This window comes from Ovis canadensis, chromosome 5 (genome assembly GCF_042477335.2).
Source record: "Ovis canadensis isolate MfBH-ARS-UI-01 breed Bighorn chromosome 5, ARS-UI_OviCan_v2, whole genome shotgun sequence".
In the NCBI taxonomy this organism is placed as follows: domain Eukaryota; kingdom Metazoa; phylum Chordata; class Mammalia; order Artiodactyla; family Bovidae; genus Ovis; species Ovis canadensis.
The window spans coordinates 53159661-53187660 of record NC_091249.1 but is presented as its reverse complement, the minus strand read 5'-3'; the positions used below and the strand labels follow the sequence as shown (position 1 = coordinate 53187660).

The 28000-nt window shown below is 46.8% G+C and overlaps 1 protein-coding gene across 1 annotated transcript; it reads left to right on the top strand.

The window, feature by feature from the left end:
* Positions 1 to 26817, top strand: LOC138441223 (major histocompatibility complex class I-related gene protein-like). Its single transcript, XM_069591874.1, has 8 exons — positions 1 to 23; positions 11760 to 11867; positions 16610 to 16885; positions 17965 to 18240; positions 25346 to 25621; positions 25733 to 25831; positions 26160 to 26201; positions 26440 to 26817. Exons 2-4 carry the CDS (start codon positions 11804 to 11806, stop codon positions 18156 to 18158), a joined length of 534 nt encoding a protein of 177 aa, XP_069447975.1. The 5' UTR covers positions 1 to 23; positions 11760 to 11803; the 3' UTR covers positions 18159 to 18240; positions 25346 to 25621; positions 25733 to 25831; positions 26160 to 26201; positions 26440 to 26817.
* The last annotated feature ends 1183 nt before the right edge of the window (positions 26818 to 28000 follow it).

Here is a 28000-nt window from a genome sequence, read left to right as displayed (position 1 = left end):
CTATGTGATACTGCATGGCCAAGGTATCCACTGGAGGACGGCGAATGGTGGCTGGTTGGAAGGTCTCTTGAGTATAATACTGTTTTACAATTAGACCGGTTCTGTAAGGAACAAGGGAAGTGGGTAGAAGTAGCATATGTGTTGCCCTTTTTCTCTCTGCAAAATATGCCAGACTTATGTCCTAAGGGTATAGATTTGAGCGTGAAACCTTCAGCTCCCTCCTGTCCTACTTTGCCCCCGTACCCAGGGCTCCAAGCTGAGCAAACTGAAAACCAGAGAATCCCCCTTAGAAGGGTTGCCTTTGTCTCAGTGGAAATCCAAACTGAGATTCAAACTGTGCACATGGAGGTCCAAACAACTCCTGTCTCAGTATGACCTCAGACAACTCTGGTTTCAGTAGAAACTCAGACCATCGAAGTAAGAGATGAGATGGAGGACAGGAGACAAAGAGAAAAAGAAAGACATGTTTCTCCAGTCTATCCCTGGGATCATATGCGCAGAGCAGCCAGAGACACTGAGGAAGAGCCACACAAGCTGTTGCCTCTTCATGAAACACCCACCGGGAGAAATAATCAGTCTATGAGAGTTAATAAGCCTTTTTCTTATCAAGAAATACAAAGAATCAAGGAGGATCTGGGAGACTATTTAGAGGACCGAGAAAAATATATTAGAGCTTTTAAAGGTGTTACTCTGCTTTATGACATTACTTGGAAGGACGTGATGTATATCTTGGGACAAACACTGACTCCCGACTCAAAGACTCGAGTTTTGGGAAAAGCAGTTGCTTATGGAGATGAATGGCTTGGTAATGAATCAGTAGAGAAGAGGGAGGACGAGATAGCAGTCCTCCCCACTGGGAATCAGGCGGTCCCAACTATAGAACCAGACTGGGACTACAACACAGCTAAAGGAAGATGGGATCAGAGCCATTTTTTCAGAAGTACTCTTGAAGGACTCAGGCAGGTGCATTCTAAGCCTTTAAACTATAGCAAACTGGCAGACATAGAACAGGAGGAGAAGGAAGCTCCTGGTAAATTCCTAGGTAGACTAAGAGAAGCCCTTCTCAGATTCACTGAGATTGATCCCAAAAGTGAAGAAGGAGTACACCCGTGGTGGATTCATGTCAATGTATGGCAAAACCAATACAGTACTGTAAAGTAAAATAAAGTAAAAATAAAAATTAAAAAAAAAATACTTTAGGCAACTTTAAGTTTAAGCCACATCTCCTGTTTTCTCCTAAGATTATGGACAATTTTTCATTAGCCTCATATATTTTTCCTTCTTTAATCAATTCTTTTTTAACCTAAAATTAAATCTCAAGAATTTATTGTAAAATTGAAATTCAATAACTCTATTGTACAAATAAATAATACTGTCAAAAAGTTAAAAAACAGAAAAAAGAAAATAAAAAATTTTAATATGTAAAAAAAAAAAAGTGATCTTAAAAAATAGATTTCTTAAACAGCCACAGAAAAATGCCCAGAGGGACCCAGGTGAAAAGGGATGGGCTTGCTATTACTGTGGAAAGGAGGGGCACCTCAAGCAGGACTGCCCTCAGGCATCTAAACTGCCCCAGCTCCTTGTCCGGTCTGCAAAGAACCACACTGAAAGAGAGACTGCCCTCAGAGGCATAGGTTTCCGGGGTCAGACTCTCAAGACAATCAGGACTGAAGGTGCCTGGGGGTCCCCACACAAGCTCCCGTCCTAATTACACCTGAGGAACCCCGAGTAGTAATAATTGTGGGGGGAGCAATCCATCGATTTCCTTTTAGATACTGAGGCAACTTACTCTGTGCTTACTGAAGCTCCTGGCCCACTTTCTTCCCAATCCGCTTCCATAAGGGGACTGTCTGGACTAGCCAAAAGGTATTATTTCAGTTATTCTTTATCTTGCAACTGGGATTCTGTGCTATTTTCACACAAGTTTCTGATCATGCCAGAATCTCCATCACCCCTTTTGGGGAGGGATATATTGGAAGGAATGATGCTAAAGCTGAAACTCCAGTACTTTGGCCACCTCGTGCGAAGAGTTGACTCATTGGAAAAGACTTTGATGCTGTGAGGGATTGGGAGCATGAGGAGAAGGGGACGACAGAGGATGAGATGGCTGGATGGCATCACTGACTGTCTGAGTGAACTCCGGGAGTTGGTGATGGACAGGGAGACCTGGCATGCTGTGATTCTTGGGATCGCAAAGAGTTGGACACGACTGAGTGACTGAACTGAACTGAAGTGAACTGAACGGATACTGAGCAAGGTCTATGCCTCGGTTTTCATGAATATGGAGCCCTCCCTTTCTCTCCCTTTAGCTGAACAAAATGTAAATCCTAGAGTATGGGCTGATGGAAAATCTGTGGGTCGAGCACAAAGTGCTATTCCTGTAATTGTCAAGCTCAAAGACCCACACTTATTTCCACCTAAGAAGCAGTATCCACTGAAACCTGAGGTTAAGGAAGGGTTAAAACCCATCATTGAAAATTTAAAGGAACAGGGACTATTAATTCCCTGTAATAGTCCTTGCAACACTCCTATTTTGGGTGTAAAGAAATCAAATGGTAAATGGAGATTAGTTCAAGATTTACGTATAATAAATGAGGCTGTAGTTCCTTTCCATCCCGTGGTGCCTAATCCTTATGTTCTATTGTCTGAAATTCCTGAACGAGCCAAATATTTCTCAGTAATTGATTTAAAAGATGCTTTCTATTCAGTGCCTTTGGTGGAAGAAAGTCAATTTCTATTTGCCCTTGAAGACCCTACGCAGTCAGCTTCTCACTTAACCCAGACAGTTTTGCCCCAGGGATTTTGTGACAGTCCTCACTTATTTGGACAAAGTTTGTCCCAGGAACATCTTTTTTGGGTGGGAGGAGCCACCACACATCCAAGGAGCCGTGGCTGCATAGGCACAGGAGGGCCTAGAGGAGCCATCCCAGGTTGAAGGTCAGGAAGGGCGGCGGTGAGGAGACACCCCTCATCCAAGGTAAGGAGCAGCGGCTGTGCTTTGCTGGAGCAGCCATGAAGAGATACCCCACGCCCAAGGTAAGAGAAACCCAAGTAAGATGGTAGGTGTTGCAAGAGGGCATCAGAGGGCAGACACACTGAAACCATACTCACAGAAAACTAGTCAATCTAATCACACTAGGACCACAGCCTTGTCTAACTCAATGAAACTAAGCCATGCCCGAGGGGCAACCCAAGACGGGCGGGTCATGGTGGAGAGGTCTGACAGAATGTGGTCCACTGGAGAAGGGAATGGCAAACCACTTCAGTATTCTTGCTTGAGAACCCCATGAACAGTATGAAAAAGCAAAATGATGGAATACTGAAAGAGGAACTCCCCAGGTCAGTAGGTGCCCAATATGCTACACGAGATCAGTGGAGAAATAACTCCAGAAAGAATGAAGGGATGGAGTCAAAGCAAAAACAATACCCAGCTGTGGATGTGACCGGTGATAGAAGCAAGGTTCGATGCTGTACAGAGCAATATTGCATAGGAACCTGGAATGTCAGGTCCATGAATCAGGGCAAATTGGAAGTGGTCAGACAAGAGATGGCAAGAGTGAACGTTGACATTCTAGGAATCAGTGAACTAAAATGGACTGGAATGGGTGAATTTAACTCAGATGACCATTATATCTACTACTGCGGGCAGGAATCCCTCAGAAGAAATGGAGTAGCCATCATGGTCAACAAAAGAGTCCGAAATGCAGTACTCGGATGCAATCTCAAAAATGACAGAATGATCTCTGGCAAACCATTCAATATCACAGTTATCCAAGTCTATGCCCCAACCAGTAACGCTGAACAAGCTGAAGTTGAACGGTTCTAAGAAGACCTACAAGACCTTTTAGAACTAACACCCAAAAAAGATGTTCTTTTCCTTATAGGGGACTGGAATGCTAAAGTAGGAAGCCAAGAAACACCTGGAGTAACAGGCAAATTTGGCCTTGGAATGTGGAATGAAGCAGGGCAAAGACTAATAGAGTTTTGCCAAGAAAATGCACTGGTCATAGCAAACACCCTCTTCCAACAACACAAGAGAAGACTCTACACATGGATGTCACCATGTCCGTGTACACATGGACAACACTGGAATCAGATTGATTATATTCTTTGCAGCCAAATATGGAGAAGCTCTATACAGTCAACAAAAACAAGACCAGGAGCTGACTGTGGCTCAGATCATGAACTCCTTATTACCAAATTCAGACTCAAATTGAAGAAAGTAGGGAAAACCTCTAGACCATTCAGGTATGACCTAAACCAAATCCCTTATGATTATACAGTGGAAGTGAGAAATAGATTTAAGGATCTAGATCTGATAGATAGAGTGCCTGATGAACTATGGAATGAAGTTCATGACATTGTATAGGAGACAGGAATCAAGATCATCCCCATGGAAAAGAAATGCAAAAAAGCAAAATGGCTGTCTGGGGAGGCCTTACAAATAGCTGTGAAAAGAAGAGAGGTGAAAAGCAAGGAGAAAAGGAAAGATATAAGCATCTGAATGCAGAGTTCCAGAGAACAGCAAGAAGAGATAAGAAAGCCTTCTTCAGTGATCAATGCAAAGAAATAGAAGAAAACAACAGAATGGGAAAGACTAGAGATCTCTCCAAGAAAATTAGAGATACCAAGGGAACATTTCATGCAAAGATGGGCTCGATAAAGGACAAAAATGGTCTGGACCTAACAGAAGTAGAAGATATTAAGAAGAGGTGGCAAGAATACACAGAAGAACTGTACAAAATGGTGTGATCACTAACCTAGAACCAGACATCCTGGAATGTGAAGTCAAGTGGGCCTTGGAAAGCATCACTACGAACAAAGCTAGTGGAGGTGATGGAATTCCAGTTGAGCTATTTCAAATCCTGAAAGATGATGCTGTGAAAGTGCGCACTCAATATGCCAGCAAATTTGAAAAACTCAGCAGTGGCCACAGGACTGGAAAAGGTCAGCTTTCATTCCAATCCCAAAGAAAGGCAATGCAAAAGAATGCTCAAACTACCACACAATTGCACTCATCTTTCATGCTAGTAAAGTACTGCTCAAAATTCTCCAAGCCAGGCTTCAGCAATACATGAACCATGAACTCCCTGATGTTCAAGCTGGTTTTAGAAAAGGCAGAGGAACCAGAGATCAAATTGCCAACATCTGCTGGATCATGGAAAAAGCAAGAGAGTTCCAGAAAAACATCTATTTCTGCTTTAAATTGACTATGCCAAAGCCTTTGACTGTGTGGATCACAATGAACTGTGGAAAATTCTGAAAGAGATGAGAATACCAGACCACCTGACCTGCCTGTTGAGAAATCTGTATGCAGGTCAGGAAGCAACAGTTAGAACTGGACATGGAACAACAGACTGGTTCCAAATAGGAAAAGGAGTACGTCATGGCTGTATATTGTCACCCTGCTTATTTAACTTCTATGCAGAATACATCATGAGAAATGCTGGACTGGCAGAAGCACAAGCTGGAATCAAGATTGCCGGGAGAAATATCAATAACCTCAGATATGAAGATGACACCACCCTTATGGCAGAAAGTGAAGAAGAACTAAAAAGCTTCTTGATGAAAGTGAAAGAGGAGAGTGAAAAAGTTGGCTTAAAGCTCAACATTCAGAAAACGAAGATCATGGCATCTGGTCCCATCACTCCATGGGAAATAGATTGGGAAACAGTGGAAACAGTGTCAGACTTTATTTCGGGGGGGCTCCAAAATCACTGCAGATGGTGACTGCAGCCATGAAATTAAAAGACGCTTACTCCTTGGAAGAAAAGTTATAACCAACCTAGATAGCATATTCAAAAGCAGAGACATCACTTTGCCGACTAAGGTCCGTCTAGTCAAGGCTATGGTTTTTCCTGTGGTCATGTATGGATGTGAGAGTTGGACTGTGAAGAAGGCTGAGCACCGAAGAATTGATGCTTTTGAACTGTGGTATTGGAGAAGACTCTTGAGAGTCCCTTGGACTGCAAGGAGATCCAACCAGTCCATTCTGAAGATCAGCCCTGGGATTTCTTTGGAAGGAATGATGCTAAAGCTGAAACTCCAGTACTTTGGCCACCTCATGGGAAGAGGTGACTCATTGGAAAAGACTCTGATGATGGGAGAGATTGGGGGCAGTAGGAGAAGGGGACGACAGAGGATGAGATGGCTGGATGGCATTACTGACTCGATGGACGTGAGTCTGAGTGAACTCCGGGAGTTGGTGATGGACAGGGAGGCCTGGCGTGCTGCGATTCATGGGGTCTCAAAGAGTCGGACACGACTGAGCCACTGAACTGAACTGAACTCAGAGGTTATTGAGTGGAATGAATGGTAGCTGTAAGTAAAGGGTTTGGACCAGCACTTGTCTGATCCATCCTCCATTATTTATGCGTTGGTGTTAGCTGTTTACTAGGATAATGAATATAAATCACCTTTTTCCAGACTGTGGACTTACTCCTGGCAGTAACCTTACCTGGTTCCTGCCTGTGCCAAGCACCTGCTGCAGAGCAGACACTCCTGCCCAGCTTTATGGATGGTTGGATCTGACTGCTTACACCTTGAGGTCAGCATGCAGATTCCTTAGTTCTTCACTCAAGACCCTCTGTGATCAGGCCCCCAACAACCCTCAGCTCTGTGGGCTTTGCTTCCACCCATCCCCCCCACCGCCCAGCATTTCCCGCTTCTCCCCACACACCACTCTCCTTGCATTTCCCTGCCCAGAATTGCCTTTCATCCTACACCTTCATCTTCCTTGCCCCCTTTGTCAAGAACTAGGTCAATTCTCACCACCTCTAAGGGCCTGGCCCCTCTTCCTGCTCAGGATCCAAGTTTTACCAGTTGTGGGTATCAAAGCCCCATCAGAATAGCTCTCCTTGTTACAAATATTTTATAACATCATTTTCTTTCTGAAGAGAAATTCAAAGATAATTTAATCTATATACCTATAGAATTTTTGCCTTTCTATACAGTTTATGGGGTTCTCACCACAAGAATACTAAAGTGGTTTGCCATTCCCTCTTCCAGTGGACCACGTTTTGTCAGAACTCTCCACTGTGACCCATCTGTCTTGGGTGGCTCTGCATGGCATGACTCATAGCTTCACTGAGTTACCCAAGCCCCTTCACCATAACAAGGCAATAATGCATAAAGACAGAAGGAGAAGAGGGTGACAGAGGATGAGATGGTTGCATGGCATCATTGACTCAATGGACATGAACTTGGGCAAACTCTGAGAGATGGTGAGAAACAGGGATGCCTGGAGTGCCACAGTCCATGGGGTTGTAGAGTCCAACTTGGCAACTGAACAACAACCCATAGAATTATAAATTGGAGTCAATGTAGTGCTGTAATTATAACAAAAAGTATTAAAAATTAAATTACAATATGTAAAATAATAACACGTATTTGAATAGTTAAATGTTTCAGTTGATTATATACAAAATAAACTGATGACACAGGTAGTTACATGTATGCAAAGAATTCTGTAAATATGACAGCTATAAACGCAGACTGACTTGAGTGTGCAGTGTGGACAATCTGGAGCATCCCTGAGGCTGACACCACACTACAGAAAGCCTCTCTTGGTAAAGTACCCCACAGCACAAAGTACAACCTCTCTTTCATCTGCAGCACAGCTGCCTTCCTGAAAGATTCAGTGTGTACAAAGTAAGCAAAAATGACAGTTGCTTGCTTCCTTATGAGTAGGCCCATCATGTCCTATAGCCAACTGTCCTGGTTTGTACATGGCTGACGGGTCTTCTGGGATGCAGAACCTTCGATACTAAAATGAGGGCTGTTGGTTACCCCCACTTTACACCTTGAAACAAACCAAAGCTAACTGGGTTGCTTTATTTGATTTGCCCCCCCAAATAAACCTGGACTATCTAGAAAAATAACTTTCAAAGCTATGTCAAACCTAGACAGCATATTAAAAAGCAGAGACATCACCTAGCCAACAAAGGAGGTCTATATAGTCAAAGCTATAGTTTTTCCAGTAGTCATGTATGGATGTGAGAGTTGGACCATAAAAAAGGCTAAGCACTGAAGAACTGATGCTTTCGAATTGTGGTGCTGGAGAAGACTCTTGAGAGTCCCTTGGACAGCAAGGAAATCAACCAGTCAATCCTAAAGAAAATCAACACTGAATATTTATTGTAAAGACTGATGCTGAAGCTGAAACTCCAATACTTTGGCTACCTGACGTTAAGAGCCGACTCATTGAAAAAGACCCTGATGCTGGGAAAGATTGAGGGCAGGAGGAGAAAGGAGTGACAGAGGATGAGATAGTTGGATTTCATCATCAACTCAAAGGACATGAATTTGAGCAAGCTCTGGGAAATGGTGAAGGACAGGGAAGTCTGTAGAGGTGCAGTCCCATGGGGTTGCAAAGAGTCAGGCACCACTGAACAAGAGGAAAGCAACGCCTGCAGCTATGTCACAATCTTGGTGAGTATACTAGTCATATCATAATGCAGATTCATTAATTTTGTAGGTTTTTTCCTTTACAAATTTGTATTTGCTTAAACTTTCTGATGCCCACCTTCCTCTATTCTTTTCACTCCGTGTGTTCTTTTGACAATATTAAAACTTAACAAACATTGTATTCTAGACTCAGATCATTACAGCCTGGTTCCTTTCCTCCTGTTAGCTGGCAGGACACCATTTGTGTGGTGGTCCCCAGACAGGACTGCACATCTGACACTCCTGCTCCCTCCCTCGGATGTGAAAATTGCTCCCCTCACTAACCCCAATCAGGATCACCAGAGCCCTCCCTATAAATTTTCAAATATGAGAGAACGCTGGGATGAAAAGCATTTTTCTGAACATGAGAGTCCCTAGTGAGAATTCAGGGGTCCTGTGAACCCAGATGGGGAAAATAACCTATATTTTCACTAACCTCTATTTGAAATTTCGCCGCTCTTTCCTGATGGATGGAGGTAAGAAAGCTCAGTGAGGTTATCTCCAACAGAAACCACAAGAGTTTTAAAATTACGACAGTTGTCGGAGACACCTCTCGACTTGCCAGATGGCTGTAACGTGAGCTTCACCGCCTGGTCTACTTCGTGAGGCTGCGAGGCTGTATTTCACAATTAATCGATTGGTTTTCGTTCCTGTTTTTCATCCGAGGCCCAGCAGAGGGAGCCATCGAGGAGCGGGGGGCGGGTCCCAGTGGTGCGCAGGTGTCCCATGCGGAAGTCTGAACCTGAGCCAGGGTGGGTTCGCACCCGCAACCCACTCCAGTGTTCTTGCCTGGAGAATCCCAGAGACGGCGGAGCCTGGTGGGGTCGCACAGAGTCGGACACGACTGAAGTGACTTAGCAGCAGCAGCAGCGGCCCAGAGGGAGCTGAGCGCTCACCCGCCGGGGACCGGACGCGGCAGGCGTTAGCACAACTGAAGGCGGACCCCCCGGGCACCGGCGCCCTCGGGCGGTGCGTGAGGCTGGCGACCCGGTGGCGTCGTAGTTCCGGGAGTGCGCGGCACCCGCGGCAGCCGCCACCACCACTGCTGCCGCTGCTCCTGCTGTTGTCGGGACTGGTACAGAAGGGAGCGGCAGGTAACCCGGGGCCGCGGGGGCCGGGGGGCGCTGCTAGGGAAAGATCCTCCAAGAACACAGAGGCCATTCCGGGTTTGGAGGAGAGGAGAGCATGGTCAATCAGAGAGCTGACCCAAGATAGCCGAAGCCACAGCTTCCTGGGGATCCCTTGGCCCGTCTGGAGGACGCCGCTCGCACTCTGGCTCCCAGACCTGGTCGTCCAGGAAGAAAATCTCCTTGGGGGCAGGAATCTGAGCGCGGCCTTGGAATCTGCACAGGCCTCTGCTTGCTTGCTCGACGAGGCACCTGCCCATTGCTATAGGTCTCCCTGGCTCCCTGCAGAGGTTATCTCGCGTGGCCAGGGCAGCTCCTTGTTGAGGTAGCGGGTGAGGGGAGCAGCAAGGATTTTTTTGACTTGGTGGGGAATTTCCATACTTTTCCAATTTCCATTCTGCAGGCAGAACTGCAGAGCTGATCCTCTCCCCGCCTCTCCCCTGCCGGATTCCCGATCACCCCCACCGAGCACCACCCATCCTAACTGCCCAGAGGCCTGAAGATTATTAGCACAGACCGGGAGTGTCCACCGTCATGGCAGTAATAATAGCTGATGTCCTTTATTCCAGGCTCTGTACTAAAGGCTTCAAGTACAAGAAGCCATTTTGGCTGTAGAAAATTCAAAATGTAAATTTACAGATTTAAAATAGGGCCCGGAGAGAACGCTAGGGGGCAACACTGGGATCCAGATTCGGAGATTTTTTTCCTCTCTTTTTTTCAGAGTTTTTAACCATATTTGTACTTGGGCCTTGTCTCAGAATGTTTTTTATACGCAAATGAAATACAGATGATTGCAAAGGATCCAAATTATATTTTTATAAGCTATTAAAAATTTTAGCTATAAATATAAATTTGTGATATGTAATATATGTGCTTCTAATTAACACATTAAATCACCCATGAAATAGCAACAATTCCCAGAATTTGTAAGTATTGAGGGTAAAGCATATTTACAGGTGTCCGAAACCACTGTCATGTGATTGGAAAACATCTGTGGATTCTATCATGGACCACTGCACTGCTGCTGCTAATCCTGCTGAACTTCCATTCAGCATGGAAGATGGGCCAAACTTCAGCTAGAGCTTAGTGCAAATAAAGAGGTTATTTTTTACGTCCAAGTTGAGGCTCCTGAATGCAATAGGAGGATTCAGGGCTTCCCTGGTGGCTTAGTGGTAAAGAATTCACCTGCCAAGCAAAGGAGACACACATGTAAAGAACAGACTTTTGAACTCAGTGAGACAAGGCAAGGATGGGGTAATTTGAGAGAATAGCATTGAAACATGTATATTACCATATGTAAAATAGATGACCTGTGCAAGTTTGATGCATGAAGCAGGGCATCCAGAGCCGGTGCTCTGGGACAACCCAGAGGGATAGGGTGGGGAGGGAGGTGGGAAGAGGGTTCGATGGGGAGAACACACGTATACCTGTGGCTGATTCATGTTGATGTATGGCAAAAAACCAGCACAATATGGTAAAGTGATAATCCTCCAATTAAATTAATTTTTAAAAAAGAATGGTATAATAAATGTCCTGGAACGTAAAAAATGTGGGGGAGGATTTCTGTATCTGGGTGTTCTGTTTCATATACTAAACATACATATGTCCTCAGAAAATGAATATGTATTTCTCCAAAGATGTATATGCATGTTCCGTTTCTCCTATTAAATATATAATCTGTTATTTTTTTTTAATGAAGGAAATGGCAACCCATTCCAATGTTCTTTAAACAACAAACAGATGTTTGTCAAATGAGTAATATTGCAAAAGGAGAGGCCAGGGCTGCCTAGCTGAGCAGCTGGGCAGGGCTGAGCCAGGCAGGAGTGCATGGGTTCTCCTTCTGGCAGCATATGAGCATCACCTGGGAGGTTTCAACGCCTGCCAGTGTCCAGCCTTCCTTTACCTCCAAACCAACTAAATCCATGTCAGTGGCAGGATTGTCAAAGCTGCTGGGTGGTGTTAAGCAGCCAGATGGAGACATCCCAGTCCTGGCTGCTCTCCTGGCTTTGTGCCTGCCTGCTGGGGAAATTTCCTATCACTCCTGAGGCAAAACCCCCATGTTCCTCGTCCCTTCCAATGTGCCTCTCATTGTTGTCATTCCATACTATCTCTCCCAGCGAACACAAGGATGGGAAGGATGTTTATGCCTTAAGATTCATACTATCCTTTTCCATTTCCTCCTTGCAGAGAGTCCCTGGGGGCTGCCCTTAGTGGCTGATGGCCCAGCTTCCATGGCAAAGGTGGGGATGGCAGAACTGACAAACCTGAAGTTGGAAAACAAGTCATGGCCTAGAGGTAAGACCTTGCCTGCCTCCTGAAGAAAGGATAGGACGGTGGAGGCCAGGAGCACCCAGCCTGCAGGAGGCCATGTCCACTGTCTAGGAATCTGGAGGACTGTCTTGGGGTGGGGAAACTCTGCCAGGATAGAGGATACAGAGGCCAGGGCCTCTGGACAGTGTCCCAGGGGCTGAGACTTGGCCTCCAGAGAGCTGACCCAAGCATCTTTCCCACCCCACCCCAAACTCCAGTTCTCTCCTTCCCAAGGCCACCTCTGCCTCCAGAATAGGAAAAGACTGAGACTAAGAAGGTGCTGTCTCCATGCCTGTTTAGTCGCTCAGTCATGTCGGACCCTTTGCGACCCCAGGGACTATAGCCTTCCAGGCTCCTCTGTCCATGGGATTTCCCCGACAAGAGTACTCAAGTAGGTTTCCATCTCTTTCTCCAGGGAATCTTCCTGACCTAGGGATTTAACCTGAGTCTCCCGCACTGCAGGCGTTTTTTTTTTTTTCTTTAACCACTGAGCCACCTGGGAAGCCTGCCCCATGCCTGTACTTTTTCATATGTTCATTATCTCATTGGATGCTCCAGTACTGTGGAGCAGGTCAGTTAATTGAGCCTACCTACAGATGAGGAAACCAAGGCCCGGAGCATTGAAATAACTTCCTCAAAGCCATGCAGCTAGGGACTGGCAGTGTTATATGGATCGTAGGGGAGGTGTTCAGTTCAGTTCAGTTCAGTCACTCAGTCATGTCCGACTCTTTGCGACCCCATGAACTGCAGCATGCCAGGGCTCCCTATCCATCACCATCTCCTGGAGTTCACTCAAACTTATCTCCATCGAGTCGGTGATGCCATCCAGCCATCTCATCCTCTGTTATCCCCTTCTCCTCCTGCCCCCAATCCCTCCCAGCATCAGACTCTTTTCCAATGAGTCAACTCTTTGCATGAGGTGGCCAAAGTATTGGAGTTTCAGCTTCAGCATCATTCCTTCCAAAGAAATCCCAGGACTGATCTCCTTTAGAATGGACTGGTTGGATCTCCTTGCAGTCCAAGGGACTCTCAAGAGTCTTCTCCAATACCACAGTTCAAATGCATCAATTCTTCGGTGCTCAGCTTTCTTCACAGCCCAACTCTCACATCCATACATGACCACTGGAAAAACCATAGCCTTGACTAGACGGACCTTTGTTGGCAAAGTAATGTCTCTGCTTTTGAATATGCTATCTAGGTTGGTCATAGCTTTCCTTCCAAGGAGTAAGCGTCTTTTAATTTCATGGCTGCAGTCACCATCTGCAGTGATTTTGGAGCCCAAAAAAATAAAGTCTCTCACTGTTTTCACTGTTTCCCAATCTATTTCCCATGGAGTGATGGGACCAGATGCCATGATTTCGTTTTCTGAATGTTGAGCTTTAAGCCAACTTTTTCACTCTCACTTTCATCAAGAAGCTTTTTAGTTCTTCTTCACTTTCTGCCATAAGGGTGGTGTCATCTGCATATCTGAGGTTATTGATATTTCTCCCGGCAATCTTGATTCCAGCTTGTGCTTCTTCCAGCCCAGCGTTTCTCATGATGTACTCTGCATAGAAGTTAAATAAGCAGGGTGACAATATACAGCCTTGACGCACTCCTTTTCCTATTTGGAACCAGTCTGTTGTTCCATGTCCAGTTCTAACTGTTGCTTCCTGACCTGCATATAGGTTACTCAAGAGGCAGGTCAGGTGGTCTGGTATTCCCATCTCTTTCAGAGGTGGGGAAGATGCAAAAACATCTCCTGGCCTGGGTGGCAAAGGGGCTGGCTGGCTCCTTCCTCCCCAACCATGGTCAGAGGAAGAAGGAGGCCAGGCTAATGGGGTGCAGGACTGCTCCTTTTTGAAGACCAGCCATGTGGCCAAGAGACTAGGAATGGCAGTGGAGAGTTAGGGTGGAAGTGGGGGAAACTAATGTTCACGCAGGCCGTGAAACAACAATGGGCATGTAGCAACTTCCTTAGGCCATGTCACTGCAGGAGCGGATGCCACTGGATGCCTGCCATGTAGCCCCCACTTCCTCCTGCCTTGGTCCCACAGTACCTGGCACTGACCCCAGTCTGGAAGGTAGAGAGTACCAGCTACACAAAGACACAGGATCTTTTCTGTCCCTCACTTCCAGGGCAGGTAGAGCTGCTGCAGATCAGAGCCAAGGAGTGGGTGGATCACCTTGACATGGAGAAATCATAGCCTCTGTTCTCCCCCAAAGAACTTTGTGCCCATTCACAGCTGCCAGCACAGGAGTACCCCCACACTGCCCTTAACTCAAAGATGTGCAAGGAAACAGCACCACAAGAGATAATTCAGTCATTTCCCAGGAGGCCCACACCGGTTCAGGCCTGACGTTAACCCTTCACTCAAACACTCCTAACATTGACCACTCTTGCCTCCCATGAGGAGGTTTCTCCAGGCATGAGAAGACAGCATCCCTTTTCTCAGTTTAGAAGAAGACAGCAGTCCCTGGGGAGAGAATCTGGGCTGCCCTCATTCTAGTGCATGCCTTTGAGTACTACACTTGGTCTCCCCTGGGCCTTGATTCCCTTATCTGTAAAATGGGACCAATCACAGTGACCTCTTCGGTTTATTGTAAGGATGAACTAAGATAGTGAATGAGGAGGAGTTAAACCAGTGCAGGCACAGCGGTCACTCCAAAAATAGCAACTCTGATTATCCTCATACCATTCATGTTCTTGTTTTTTGTCCAATTTAGCAACTTCCAGTTGTGTGCTAGGCCCTGGATAAATAGAGGGCAGATGGACTTCCCACCCTTATGAAATCCATAGTTTCACAGGGAGCACAGGACACTCTTGAGATCCCTCTGTGAGACATCAGGCTGAAATCAGGAGGACTTCCTGGAGGAAGGGATGCTTGACTGAAACCTGAGGGATGTGGAGAGTGGCTGAGAGAAAACAGATAGGGGGATGCCTGGGGCAGAAGAAACAGCAGGTACAGAGGACCTGGCCAGAGTTTGGTATAGCCTGAAGTAACAAGGAGGCAATAAAAAGAGAGCTGTGAGTGTAGAGATGTGTTTGACTCCTTTCACATGCGAATGTTCAACCAATGAGCACCCACTGTAGGCCAGAAGCTGTTCTAGGTGCTGAGGAAACAGAACAATCCATACAGGAATCCCAGACCTTTGGAGAGCTGACACTGCAGAGGAAAGAGTCCATTAACAAGACAAACAAATGCATACTCTCTAGTCAGTGCAAATGCATACTCTCTCCAGTGCTCTGGAGAAAAATAACACAGAGACAGGAGTTTTAGGGGATAAAAACTTCTGAGCAAAACTTTTTTAAAAGTTAAGTATGAAAGCAAGCCAGGGATATCTCTGAGAAATTTGACCTGAGTTTAAGATACAGCGTTTATTTGAATAGCTTGAGTCAGGACTGGCTGCTAAGTAGATTTCATCTCCAGTGCCAAGTTAAATCAGTGAGTTTGGAGTTATGGTAGAGAGGCAGCATTGGACTGAAAGAGATAAGAGATCAACTAGTCTTCAGCCTCCCTGGTGCTGCTTCTGCTGCTAAGTTGCTTCAGTCATGTCCGACTCTGTGCGACCTCATAGACGGCAGCCCACCAGGCTCCCCCGTCCCTGGGATTCTCCAGGCAAGAACACTGGAGTGGGTTGCCATTTCCTTCTCCAAAGCATGAAAGTGAAAAGTGAAAGTGAAGTCGCTCAATCGTGCCCAACTCTTAGCGACCCCGTGGACTGCAGCCTACCAGGCTCCTCCGTCCATGGGATTTTCCAGGCAAGAGTACTGGAGTGGGTTGCCACTGCCTTCTCCGCCTCCCTGGTGGCTCAGATGGTAAAGAATCTGCCTACAGTGCAGGAGACCTGGGTTTGATCCCTGGGTCAGGAAGATCCCCTGGAGAAGGAAATGGCAACCCACTCCAGGTTTCTTGCCTGGAGAATCCCATGGACAGAGGAGCCCAGTGGGATACAGTCCCTGGGATCACAAAGAGTCGGACATGATTGAGCGACTAACACACAGTAATGTCTGTTGTGGGAACAGAAGGGAGTGGGGAATGGAATCAAGGTGCCACCAGCTTGGCAGTAATGGTTCAAGCTAAGAATGATGTCCAACCTTTCTCAAGCATGTCTGGGCAATGAATTAAGCTTAATTAACCACATAAATTAAGCTCCCAAGCAACCAACTTTTTAAAAATATCCCGCCCTTTTTGTGAGAAATTGGAAACCAGACAATCACACTCACTAGAGATGAATACAAAGTATGAGTAAGTAGGCCCTGCATGAGGAGCTGAGAAACCTTCTGAGAATAAAGTCCATAAGCCTTAATGCATGAGCTTTGGCCTCAGTGTTCAACTGGTTCTGTCTATATTTAATCTCTTTGGATGCCCTTATATTTTTTTTTTCACTGAAATTGCTAGTGCTTACTCTTGCTAATGGACTTCCCAGGTGGTGCTAGTGGTAAAGAACCCGCCTGCCAATGCAGGAAACATAGGGACTCATGTTTGATCCCTGGGTTGGGAAGAGCCCCTGGAGGATCAGCAACCTACTCCAGTTTTCTTGCCTGGAGAATCCCGTGGACAGAGGAGCCTGGTGGACTACAGTCCATGGGGTTGCAAAGAGTTGGACACGACTGAAGTGACTTAGCACGTACACACACATTCTTGCTCATAATGAATTCTCTTGGATAAGTTTCTACTGCCAACCTCACCCAGCACACCAAGGCCTGGTGTAGACCCTGATCGTCTATGTGAACCCAAGACCAGTTTGTGTTTCCACAGGGACGCACTCCCTCCGCTACCACTACCTGTACCTGTCAGAGCCGGGCCCGAGCCTCCCTAAGTTTCTTGCTGTAGGCTACGTGGATGATCAGCCTTTTATCCGGTATGACAGTCGTGTGGACAAAGCTGAGCCCCAGGCTCCATGGATTACGCCCATGAATGCCAGGCACTGGGAGAAGGAGACCAAGAAGCAGAGGAAATGGGCAGAGATTCATCAGGTGGAGACATGGCAAACGATGGGTTACCACAACCACAGCAGCGGTGCGTTGGGTGGACGCCCCATTCTCCTTCCTTCACCCTCTGCACACTCACTCTCTGGGCAGCTGTACTTGTCAGAGGGTGTGGGGCAAGCCTCTAATACTTGGCTCTTTTCAGTCTCCTTCCCCCACAGTCAAGCAGGGGCCTCAGGGCCTCAGAATCCATTGTGGCTTCGGCAGCCAGCCCACAGGCCAGTGCAGCAAGCATCATAGAAGCTGGGGCCCATGATGTCTCCCCCTCACCCCTTGCCTACCCCTTAGCTAACCTGGGCTCTGAAACTCAGCTGATGGGGAGAGGATTTCCCTGCCTCATCCTCACTCATACCTACCCCCAGGCCCTCTGGCACCACCTCAGCTTCCCCCTCTCAGCAACAGTGCACTTGGGCCCACCACCAGGGCTGCTGCTTATTCTGAATGAAGCGCTTATGGAGCACAGCTTGTTCACACAACACCGTCCGTCTCTGTGCCTGGATATGCAAATGCCCAGACTAAAAGCCTCAGGTCCCCAGAGGCCTCAGAATCAGTAGCTACAAAGGATATAAAAGATTGAGACTGAGAAGGGCTGTGCATCAGCCAAGGGCCCCCAGGATAAGCATGGCATGACTTAGTCTTACCACTGAGAACAGTTTACACCCACAAGTGGGCTTCCCTGATGGCTCAGCTGGTAAAGAATATGCCTGCAATGTGGGTGACCTGGGTTTGATCCCTGGGTTGAGGAGATTCCCTGGAGAAGGGAAAGGCTACCCACTCCAGTATCTGGCCTGGAGAATTCCATGGACTGTATAGTTCATGGGGTCACAAAGAGTCAGACACAACTGAGCAACTTTCACTTTCACTTTGAAGTAGTGTGGGATATGAAATAAGGATGTATCTAATTATGAAATGGGGTGTTTGTCCCACATGAGAGGCCTAGCAGGTTTCTCAACCCTGCTTATGAAAATTACTTGGGAGATTTCTATCTAAATGATGATGCCCTATCCCTCTACTTTTTTGATGTCCCTGTGGATGGTAGGCTTCTCCCTGGCTGTCAGGGACTTGACCCTCAGTCCCCACTAGTGACAGCTTTCTTACCTGTACTCACAGGCATGCACAGCACTCACCGCATGTTTGGCTGCGAGATCCAGGAAGATGGCCACTTCAACAGCTTCTGGCGGTTTGGCTATGATGGGCAAGACCACGTGTCACTGGACATGGAAACTCTGAGCTGGGTGTCAGCTAACCCCGTGGCTCTGTTGACCAAGCGCAGAACTGAGACAGAGCACTGCTATGCTGAGTAAGACAAAGCCTACCTGGAAGGCCCCTGCCTCGCCTCCCTGCACAGATACCTGGAGTTAGGAGGCCAGAGAATCACCCGGAGAGGTAAGGTTCAGCCTGTGGCAATGTAGATTGGCCCCACGCTCCCATTCTCAAGAGCCATCCCATTTGACAAACAAGTCTCTGGGGGATGAGAGGTGGGCTGTGTCCCCAGGCTGTGTCCCCCTGGCCCAGGCAAGCCCTCTGGGATCCAGAAAGATGGCCAGCTAGCCAACTGCTTTTTGCTGCAGACTAAGAACAAAGCCCAGACCTCAGGTCTTCGCTCCAAATAAGATAGAGTGTGGAGTTCTGGAGTCTCCCCTGTTTCAAAGTGGTCTTGGGAATAAAGTCTCTTAATCTGGGTTTCATTTTCTTCATCTGCAGAGCAAGTGGGTCAGCCTAGGTCCTCCTAAAGTCCTTTGGGGATTTACCAACCTGTAACTCTGCTCCTTGGGAAACAGATCTCAGGTCCCAGGAGAACAGCAGCCCTCACCTCTCCCTAGACCACTGGGGACTGACAGGGAAGCTGAAGCTTTTTTCCCCTTTCCGCCCTCACACTCCTCATACTCAATGTGCTCCCCAGACTCCAGGTGCATCATAAACTTCTCCTGACTCCAGCCAACCAGGGCTAGAGACACAAAGGCTGGGGTGGACACCAGGGAAGGTGGGTGCTTGGGGCTGCCTAGGGTGAAAGCCTTTCTGGCTGAGGTTGCCAGGGGTGGAGCTGATCAGAACACCCAGGACACCATGGATGTCTGGCAATTGAATGGTGGGACATGAATCAGCTGAGGTAATAGTAACAGGACAGATAACATCAGGAGTAGGTGATGTGATTGTGAGAGCAGAGCATGGTGGACAGAGCTCAGGCATTGGAGCCTAGCCTCCAGATAGCACATCCCAGCTCCAGGATTAACTGGCTGTGTGACCTTGTGCCAGTTACTCGCCTTCTCTGCACTTGAGTTTCCTCATCAGTATAATGAGGATAGTAATAATAGCCGAGCCTCTCCAAAGCACCATATTGGTGTGCATTAAATGAATACTGTGGAACTGTCATTTAGCACCAGGTTTGTCCTATGTCCTTCACCTGGGAGATTAGTGAGGATTCTTCACAGAAGCAGAACCAACAGGCTACATGGAGAGAGAGAGAGAGTTGTGTTCCAAGGAACTGGCTCATGTGACTATGGTCGCTAAGTTCCACCATGTGTGGTTGGCAAGCTGGAGACCCAGGAGAGCCAATGTTGCAGTTCCAGTCTGAGACTAAAGGCCTGAGAACTGGGAGAACTAGTGGTATGGTTCCTTCAAATGATAGAAAGTTTGAGACCCAAGAAGAGTCAGTGTTTCAGTTTGAGTCTGAAGGCAGGAAAAGACCAGTGTTCTAGCTCAGCTATCATGCTAGAGGAGCTCCCTGTTACTCAACCTCTTTGTTCTGTTCAGATCTTCAGTTGAGTGGATGGACCCACTCACACTGCAGAAGGCAATCTGCTTCCCTGAGTCCAGTGATTCAAATGATAGTCTCAGGCAGAATACTCTTCAACATAAATCGCAGCAAGATCCTTTTTGACCCATCTCCTAGAGTAATGACCCACCTCCTAGACAAAAATAAACACATGGGACTTCATTAAACTTAAAAGCTTTTACATGGTAGAGAGAACATAAACAAGAGGAAAAGACAACCCTCAGAATGGAAGAAAATATTTGTAAACAAAGCAACAGACAAAGGACTGATTTCCAAAATATACAAACAGAACACGCAGCTCAATATTAAAAAAATAATAATAACCCAATCAAAAAATGAGTAAAGACCTAAGTACATTTCTCCAAAGAAGATATACAGATGGCCAAGAAATACATAAAAAGATGTTCAATGTCACTCATTATTCAGCTCAGTTCAGTCACTCAGTCGTGTCCAACTCTTTGCTACCCCATGAACCGCAGCACGCCAGGCTTCCCTGTCCATCACCAATTCCCAGAGTTGACTCAGATTCATGTCCATCGAGTCAGTGATGCCATCCAGCCATCTCATCCTCTGTCGTCCCCTTCTCCTCCTGCCCCCAATCCCTCCCAGCATCAAAGTCTTTTCCAATGAGTCAACCCTTCACATGAGGTGGCCAAAGTACTGGAGTTTCAGCTTTAGCATCATTCCTTCCAAAGAAATCCCAGGGCTGATATCCTTCAGAATGGACTGGTTGGATCTCCTTGCAGTCCAAGGGACTCTCAAGAGTCTTCTCCTTCACCACAGTTCAAAAGCATCAATTCATTGGTGCTCAGCTTTCTTTATAGTCCAAATTTCACACCCATACATGACCACAGGAAAAATCATAGCCTTGACTAGACAGACCTTTGTTGGCAAAGTAATGTCTCTGCTTTTTAATATGCTGTCTAGGTTGGTCATAACTTTCCTTCCAAGGAGTAAGTGTCTTTTAATTTCATGGCTGCAATCACCATCTGCAGTGATTTTGGAGCCCAGAAAAATAAAGTCAGCCACTGTTTCCACTGTTTCCCCATCTATTTGCCATGAAGTGATGGGACTCATTATTAGAGAAATGCAAATCAAAACTACAACAAAGTATCATCTCACACTTGTCAGAACAGCCGTCATTCAAAAACCTACAAACAGGGACTTCCCTGGTGGTCCAGTGTTCAGAATCTGCCTTGCAGTGCAGGGGACATGGATTCAAGCCCTGTCAGGGAACTAAGATCCCACGTCCTGCGAGGCAACTAAATGCGCATCAACAAAACTAGAGAGAAGTCCACTTGCTGCAACAGAGATCCGATGCAGCCATAAATAAATAAAATATATATATTTTTTAATCTACAAACAGTAAATGCTGGAGAGGGTGTGGATAAAACAGAACCCTCTTGCACTGTTGGTAGGAATGTAAATTGATACAGTCACTATGGAGTACAATATGAAGGTTCCTTAAAAACCTTAAAATAGAACTACCATATGACTCAGCAATCCCACTACTTGGCATATACCCTGAGAAAACTACAATTTAAAAAGGCACATGTACCCCAGTGTTCATTACAGCACTATTTAAAATAGCCAGGACATGAAAGTGAAACCATTCACCTCAGATTGTGACTCTAACTCACATGGCCAGGACTTGAATACAGCCAAAACCCCATGTGGAACTCCAACCATGATCTTTTCTTAGAATCGCTCACCTGGTGTCTGGACTTACTAAGGAACAGTTTCTTTGTGCCTCAGCATAGAAGGAATCCAGCAAGAGGCAAAATGATGGGTTCAGTTCAGTTTGGTTCAGTTGCTCAGTCACATCCAACTCTTTGTGACCCCATGAATCGCAGCACACCAGGCCTCCCTGTCCATCACCAACTCCTGGAGTTTACTCAAACTCATGTGCTCCAAGTCGGTGATGCCATCCAGCCATCTCATTGTCTGTCATCCCCTTCTCCTGCCCCCAATCCCTCCCAGCAGCAGGGTCTTTTCCAATGAGTCAGCTCTTTGCATCAGGAGGCCAAAGTATTGGAATTTCAGCTTCAGCATCAGTCCTTCCAATGAATATTCAGAACTGATTTCCTTTAGGATTGACTGGTTTGATCTCCTTGCAGTCCAAAGGATTCTCAAGAGTCTTCTCCAACACACATCTCAGAAGCATCAATTCTTCAATACTCAGATTTCTTTATGGTCCAACTCTCATATCTCTACATAACTACTGGAAAAACCATAGCTTTGATTATACAGACCTTTGTCGCAAAGTAATGTCTCTGATTTTTAATATGCGGTCTAGGTTTGTCATAGCTTTTCTTCCAAGGAGCAAGCATCTTTTAATTTCATGGCCACAGTGGAATATTACTCAGCTATAAAAAGGAATGAAATTGTGTACCTTATAGTGACATGGTTGGATCTAGAGTCTGTCATACAGAGTGAAGTCAGAGAGAGAAAAACAAACATCATATATTAACACATATATATGAATCTAGAAAATGGTACGCTATACTACACATCTGCTCAGTTGTATCTGACTCTTGCAACCCCATAGACTATAGCCTACCAGGCTCCTCTGTCCATGGGATTCTTCAGCTTCCCTGGTAGAAAATGGTACAATTCAGTTCAGTCACTCAGTCATGTCCAGCTCCATGTGACGTCATAGACTGCAGCATGCCAGGCCTCCCTGTCCTTCACCAACTCTTGGAGTTTACTCACACTCATGTCTGTTGAGTCAGTGATGCCATGTAACCATCTCATCCTCTGTCATCCCCTTTTCCTCCCAACTGAGAGGAAGGAATCATAAAGGAAGACTCTGAGTGCTGGCAGAGGATTGTAGACAGGAATCAGACTGGCTTTCAGACCCAGACTCTCCGACTTCAGAGCCCACACTCAAAACCACTCGCATTCCAGGGTGAGGGGAAGGTCATCCTATTTGTCCTAATTTAACAATCTTATTAGTTACCTTTTTCGGTGTCATATGTTTTTGCCTTTTCATACTGTTCATGGGGTTCTCAAAGCAAGAATACTGAAGTGGTTTGCCATTCCCTTCCCCGGTGGACCACGTTTTATCAGAACTCTCCACCATGACCCGTCCGTCTTGCATGGCCCTACACGAATTGGCTCATAATTTCATTGAGCTAGACAAGGCTGTGGTCCATGTGATCAGTTTCATTCAGTTCAGTTCAGTTCATTTCAGTTGCTCAGTTGTGTCCGACTCTTTGCAACCCCATGAATTGCAGCACACCAGGCCTCCCTGTTCATCACCAGCCCCCGGAGTTCACTCAAACTCATGTCTATCGAGTCGGTGATGCCATCCAGCCATCTCATCCCTTGTCGTCCCCTTCTCCTGCCCCCAATCCCTCCCAGCATCAGAGTCTTTTCCAATCAGTTTGATTAGTTTTCTGTGATTGTGGTTTTCATTCTGTCTGCCCTCTGAGGGATAAGGATAAGAGGCTTATGGAAACTTCCTGATGGGAGCAACTGACTGTAGGGGAAACTGGGTCTTCTTCTGATGGGCAGGGCCATGATCAGTTCAGTTCCGTTCAGTTCAGTTGCTCAGTCATGTCTGACTCTTTGCGACCCCGTGGATTGAAGCACGCCAGGCTTCCCTGTCCATCACCAACTATCAGAGTTTACTCAAACTCATGTCCGTTGAGTCAGTGATGCCATCCAACCAGCTCATCCTCTGTTGTCCCCTTCTCTCCCGCCTTCAATCTTTCCCAGCATCAGGGTCTTTTCAGATGAGTCAGTTCTTCCCATCAGGTGACCAAAGTATTGGAGTTTCAGCTTCAGCATCAGTCCTTCCAATGAATATTCAGGACTGATTTCCTTTAGGATGGACTGGTTTGATCTTGCAGTCCAAGGGACTCTCAAGAGTCTTCTCCAACACAACAGTTGGAAAAGCATCAATTCTTTGGTGCTCAGCTTTCTTTATAGTTCAATTCTCACATCCGTACATGACTACTGGAAAAACCCTAGCCTTAACTAGATGAACCTTTGTTGGCCAAGTAATGTCTCTGCTTTTTAATATGCTGTCTAGGTTGATCATAACTTTTCTTCCAAGAAGTAAACATCTTTTAATTTCATGGCTGCAGTCACCATCTGCAGTGATTTTGGAGCCCAGAAAAATAAAGTCTCTCACTGTTTCTCTATCTATTTGCCATGAAGTGATGGCACTGGCTGCCATGATCCTAGTTTTCTGAATGTTGAGCTTTAAGCCAACTTTTTCACTCTCCTCTTTCACTTTCATCAAGAGGCTCTTTAGTTCTTCACTTTCTGCCATAAGGATGGTGTCATCTGCATATCTGAGGTTATTGATATTTCTCCCAGCAATCTTGATTCCAGCTTGTGTTTCTTCCAGTCCAGCGTTTCTCATGATGTACTCTGCATAGAAGTTAAATAAGCAATATACAGTGACAATATACAGCCTTGACGTACTCCTTTTCCTATTTGGAACCAGTCTGTTGTTCCATGTCCAGTTCTAACTGTTGCTTCCTGACCTGCATACAGATTTCTCAAGAGGCAGGTCAGGTAGTCTGGTATTCCCATCTCTCTCAGAATTTTCCACAGTTTACTGTGATCCACACAATCAAAGGCTTTGACATAGTCAATAAAGCAGAAGTAGACGTTTTTTTTGGAAGCTCTCTTCTACTGGGCCATGCTCAGTAAATCTTAAATCCAATGTTCTGTTGATGGGCAGGACTGTGTTTCATGGCAAATAGATGGGGAAACAATGGAAACAGTGAGAGACTTTATTTTGGGGAGTTCCAAAATCACTGCAGATGGTGATTGCAGCCATGAAATTAAAAGACACTTGCTCCTTGGAAGAAAAGTATGACCAATCTAGACAGCATATGAAAAAGCAGAGACATTGCTTTGCCAACAAAGGTCCGTCTAGTCAATGCTATGGTTTTTCCAGTAGTCATGTATGGATGTGAAAGTTGGACTATAAAGAAGGCTGAGCACCGAAGAACTGATGCTTTTGAACTGTTGTGTTGGAGAATACTCTTGAGAGTCCTTTGGACTGTGAGGAGATCAAACCAGTCAATCAATCCTAAAGGAAACCAACCCCAAATATTCACTGGAAAGACTGATGCTGAAGCTGAAACTCCAATACTTTGGTCACCTGATGGGAAGAACTGACTCATTGGAAAAGACCCTAATGCTGGGAAGGACTGAAGGAAGGAGAAGGGGATGACAGAGGATGAGGTGGTTGGATGGCATCACTGATTCGGTGGACATGAGTCTGAGCAAACTCCAGGAGTTGATGGTGGCACAGGGAAGCCTGGAGTGCTACAGTCCATGGGGTCGCAAAGAGTCGGACACGACTGAGTGACTGAACTGAACTGATTAGGTACCTACTGTATGCAGGAAGTCACAGAGGAAGTAAATAAAGTCAGTGAGAAAACCCTAGGATCTCTTTAGGAAGAAGGGCGTGTGTCAGTCTTGGACCCAACAGCCCCACAGAGGTAGGTCCTTGGAGGTTGGGGACAGGAAGTCAGTCCCCCTCATGGCAATTAACAGGTCAGTGCTTCTTTGTAGCAGCTGGAAATCAGTCATCCCTGCCTGCAGCAGTGATTGGGTACATCTGGAGAGAGACCTTGTCCCCGTTTCCTCGTCCTCCACCCTGGAAGATGCTGGAGGAGCCCAGAATTAAGCATAAGGGATAGGCAGAGAAGAGCCACTCAGCAGTCTTCCTCCCTCCTCCTCTCCTTGCAGAACCACCCACAGTACGGGTGACAAAGCACTCAGCCCAGGACGGGGGTACCACCCTGAGGTGCTGGGCCCTGGGCTTCTATCCACAAGACATCTCGCTGAGCTGGTGGCTGGGTGAGAAGAAGTTGAATTCAAAGCTTGAGTATGTGGAGCCACACCCCAGTGGAGATGGCACCTATCAGGTGTGGATGGCCGTGTGGGTGCCGGCTGGGGATGAGACCCAGTACACGTGCCATGTGCAGCACAGCAGCCTGAATCACACGCTCACTGTGTCCTGGGGTGAGAAGCTGGGCTTGGCCGGGAGGGGCTGAGGAGGGGAAGGGGAGGGTCCCAGGGGACCAGAGACAGTCCCATGATCTGGGAGTGCTCACTTTTCTCTGTCTTTCTTAGAAATGCCCTCTCATCCAGGACTTAGGGCCAGGGTTATCTCTCTCATCCTGATCTTGCTGGTGATTGGCGGTGTTATGAGTTTGACCAAGTGCCTTTAAGGTAGGTGGGTAAGGAACAAAGGAGTGGGAAGCCCTCTGGCTGGTATAGCCTTTTAGGGAACAATATAATGTGTCCTTCCCTGTGGCAGCAAGAACTGTTTCCTCCTGGGAGCAGCAACTACTGCTGAGGTCCTGCCCCCTGTCCCCCACCTGTAGAAAAACCCACATGTCGCCACCCAACCCCAGGTGCACACCACCAGGAGGACCTTGTGGATTCCATAGTCAGGGGAGGCCTGGGACTGACTTGGGGAAAGGCCCAGCTGGGGAGAGGAAGAGGGATGGTGAGGACCCACCACTCACTGGATCTCCTATGTTCTTTTTCTCCACAGCCAGGAATAAGGACCCTTACGAGCAAGCCCCAGGTGACTGTGGTATGGACCAGCTGGGGAGAGGAAACCCCAGATGTTCCCAACACGGCGGAGATGCCTTAGAACTCAGGATGGGGGTGGGGCATGGGGTGTATGCTTTCCCTGGCCTCAGCCCCCTGCCCCATGCCACCATCCTGCCCCTAGGCAGAGGGGCTAGGGAGCACTCCAGAAAGCCACCATCTGGATTTGGTAGAGGGCTGGGGAGCCTGTTGGGGTCACCTCCCTTCCTTTCTTCCTGCAGGTGAAGAGGACTCCCATAATTCTTAAAGCCCAGCAAGATCAGGAGCTGCTCAACTCATCTCCTGACAGAAGTCACAAAGAGGTGTTTTGTGGGGTGTTAGGGGGGCCTGAAAACCCACTCCTGTATTCTTGCCTGGAGAATCCCAGGGAGAGGGGAGCCTGGTGGGCTGCCGTCTATGGGATCGCACAGAGTTGGACACGACTGAAGCGACTTAGCAGCAGTAGCAGCAGCAGCAGGAGGGCCTGAAGGCCCCCTACACTGGCTGGCTCATGTGATCTGTGATGGGCCCACCCCACCCCAAAACTGAGCCCTCTTCATCCCCATCAGCCTTGTTACAAGCAGTCTGTGCCACTAAGATGCCTTTACCATCTTCCTAAAGTCCTTTTAAAAGTCTAATTATTTCTGGTTTGGGGGGTGGGAGGAGGGGGCAGTAGTTATCCCTCAGCTCCTCTTACACTTGACAATTTGCAGAGTGATTTCATGTTAATTGTAAATCCCACTTGAGCTTCTCAGGCACTCTATGAGTTTGGCAATGTTACTCTCATTCCCACTTGCCCAACATGAAAACCAAGGGTCTGGGCAGTCAGGGAAAAACCCGAAAAATATCCAGAGGTTATAATGGCAGCATCCTGTGTGTAGCTGCTAGCATCAGAAAGAAATGGCTAGATGCCTGCCTCTTTCATAGGTGTGTTCTGTATATATGTATGATCTCCTTTTGTATAGATTAGAGTGTTGGGTGTGTGAGGGTATAGGGGAGGCAGTAAGGGTAGGTGTGTGAAACTGAGGAGATGTGTTAGGGTGAGGATGTGTGGGTGTGTATAACTGAGGGTGAGAGGATATATGGGGTACCTGTAAGGGTGAGTGTATGTGTGGTGTGTGGTATCCTTTTGTATTTGAGGAGAGCCTCAGAAGACAGGTACCCAGAGACCTGTTAGTTAGTCCCAGGCAACTGAAGGTTGGGAAACAATTCAGACCATACTTTCCCTATGTCCTATCCTTTTGAATGGTTGAATTTTTACAATAGGCACATGTTACTGTTACTGTAAGGAAAGACCCCTCTTCTCTGTATCATGTGAAAATGCCTGTGAAGGATATGTCTGAAGAAGGCCCAGCCTCACCTTTGCATATTCAGTGGAGCAGAAACCCCTTGTCTCCTCTCTGAACAAGATTCCAATCTTAGGGCCATTTGATGTGCTCGCAGCTGGGACTCCAGAGCTGAGGCAGAGAGAGAGTGCACTCCATTGTCATAAACGACACAAGGTCAGACCCCTTCCAGAGCACCCTCTGCCTCCCCTTCAGCTGACCCCACAGTGTGACAGAGCCTCCTGTGGGGAGTTTGAAACCTCTGTGTCTACAGCCCTGGGAGGCTCAAAGGCCAAGGATGTGAACGATTGTAATACTAGAAAAGATTCAACCTGCCCTGGTGGTCTGTGGGACCTAAGCAGTGAGCTTGTAATGATTGACTTGTACTGAAGATGTGCCTTATATGTCTGTCTTTCTCACTGATGTTGTCATGCCCCATATATGCTGTGCAAACCACATACTAAGCAGAGTTCTAAGC

Bases quoted from the DNA above. Each gene is read 5' to 3' on its own strand.
- LOC138441223 (XM_069591874.1), top strand. From the start codon at position 11,804: ATGGCAAAGGTGGGGATGGCAGAACTGACAAACCTGAAGTTGGAAAAC. The intron at 11,868-16,609 runs GTAAGACCTTGC...ACCCAAGACCAG, and splicing joins AAACAAGTCATGGCCTAGAG to TTTGTGTTTCCACAGGGACG. The intron at 16,886-17,964 runs GTGCGTTGGGTG...CTGTACTCACAG, and splicing joins TTACCACAACCACAGCAGCG to GCATGCACAGCACTCACCGC.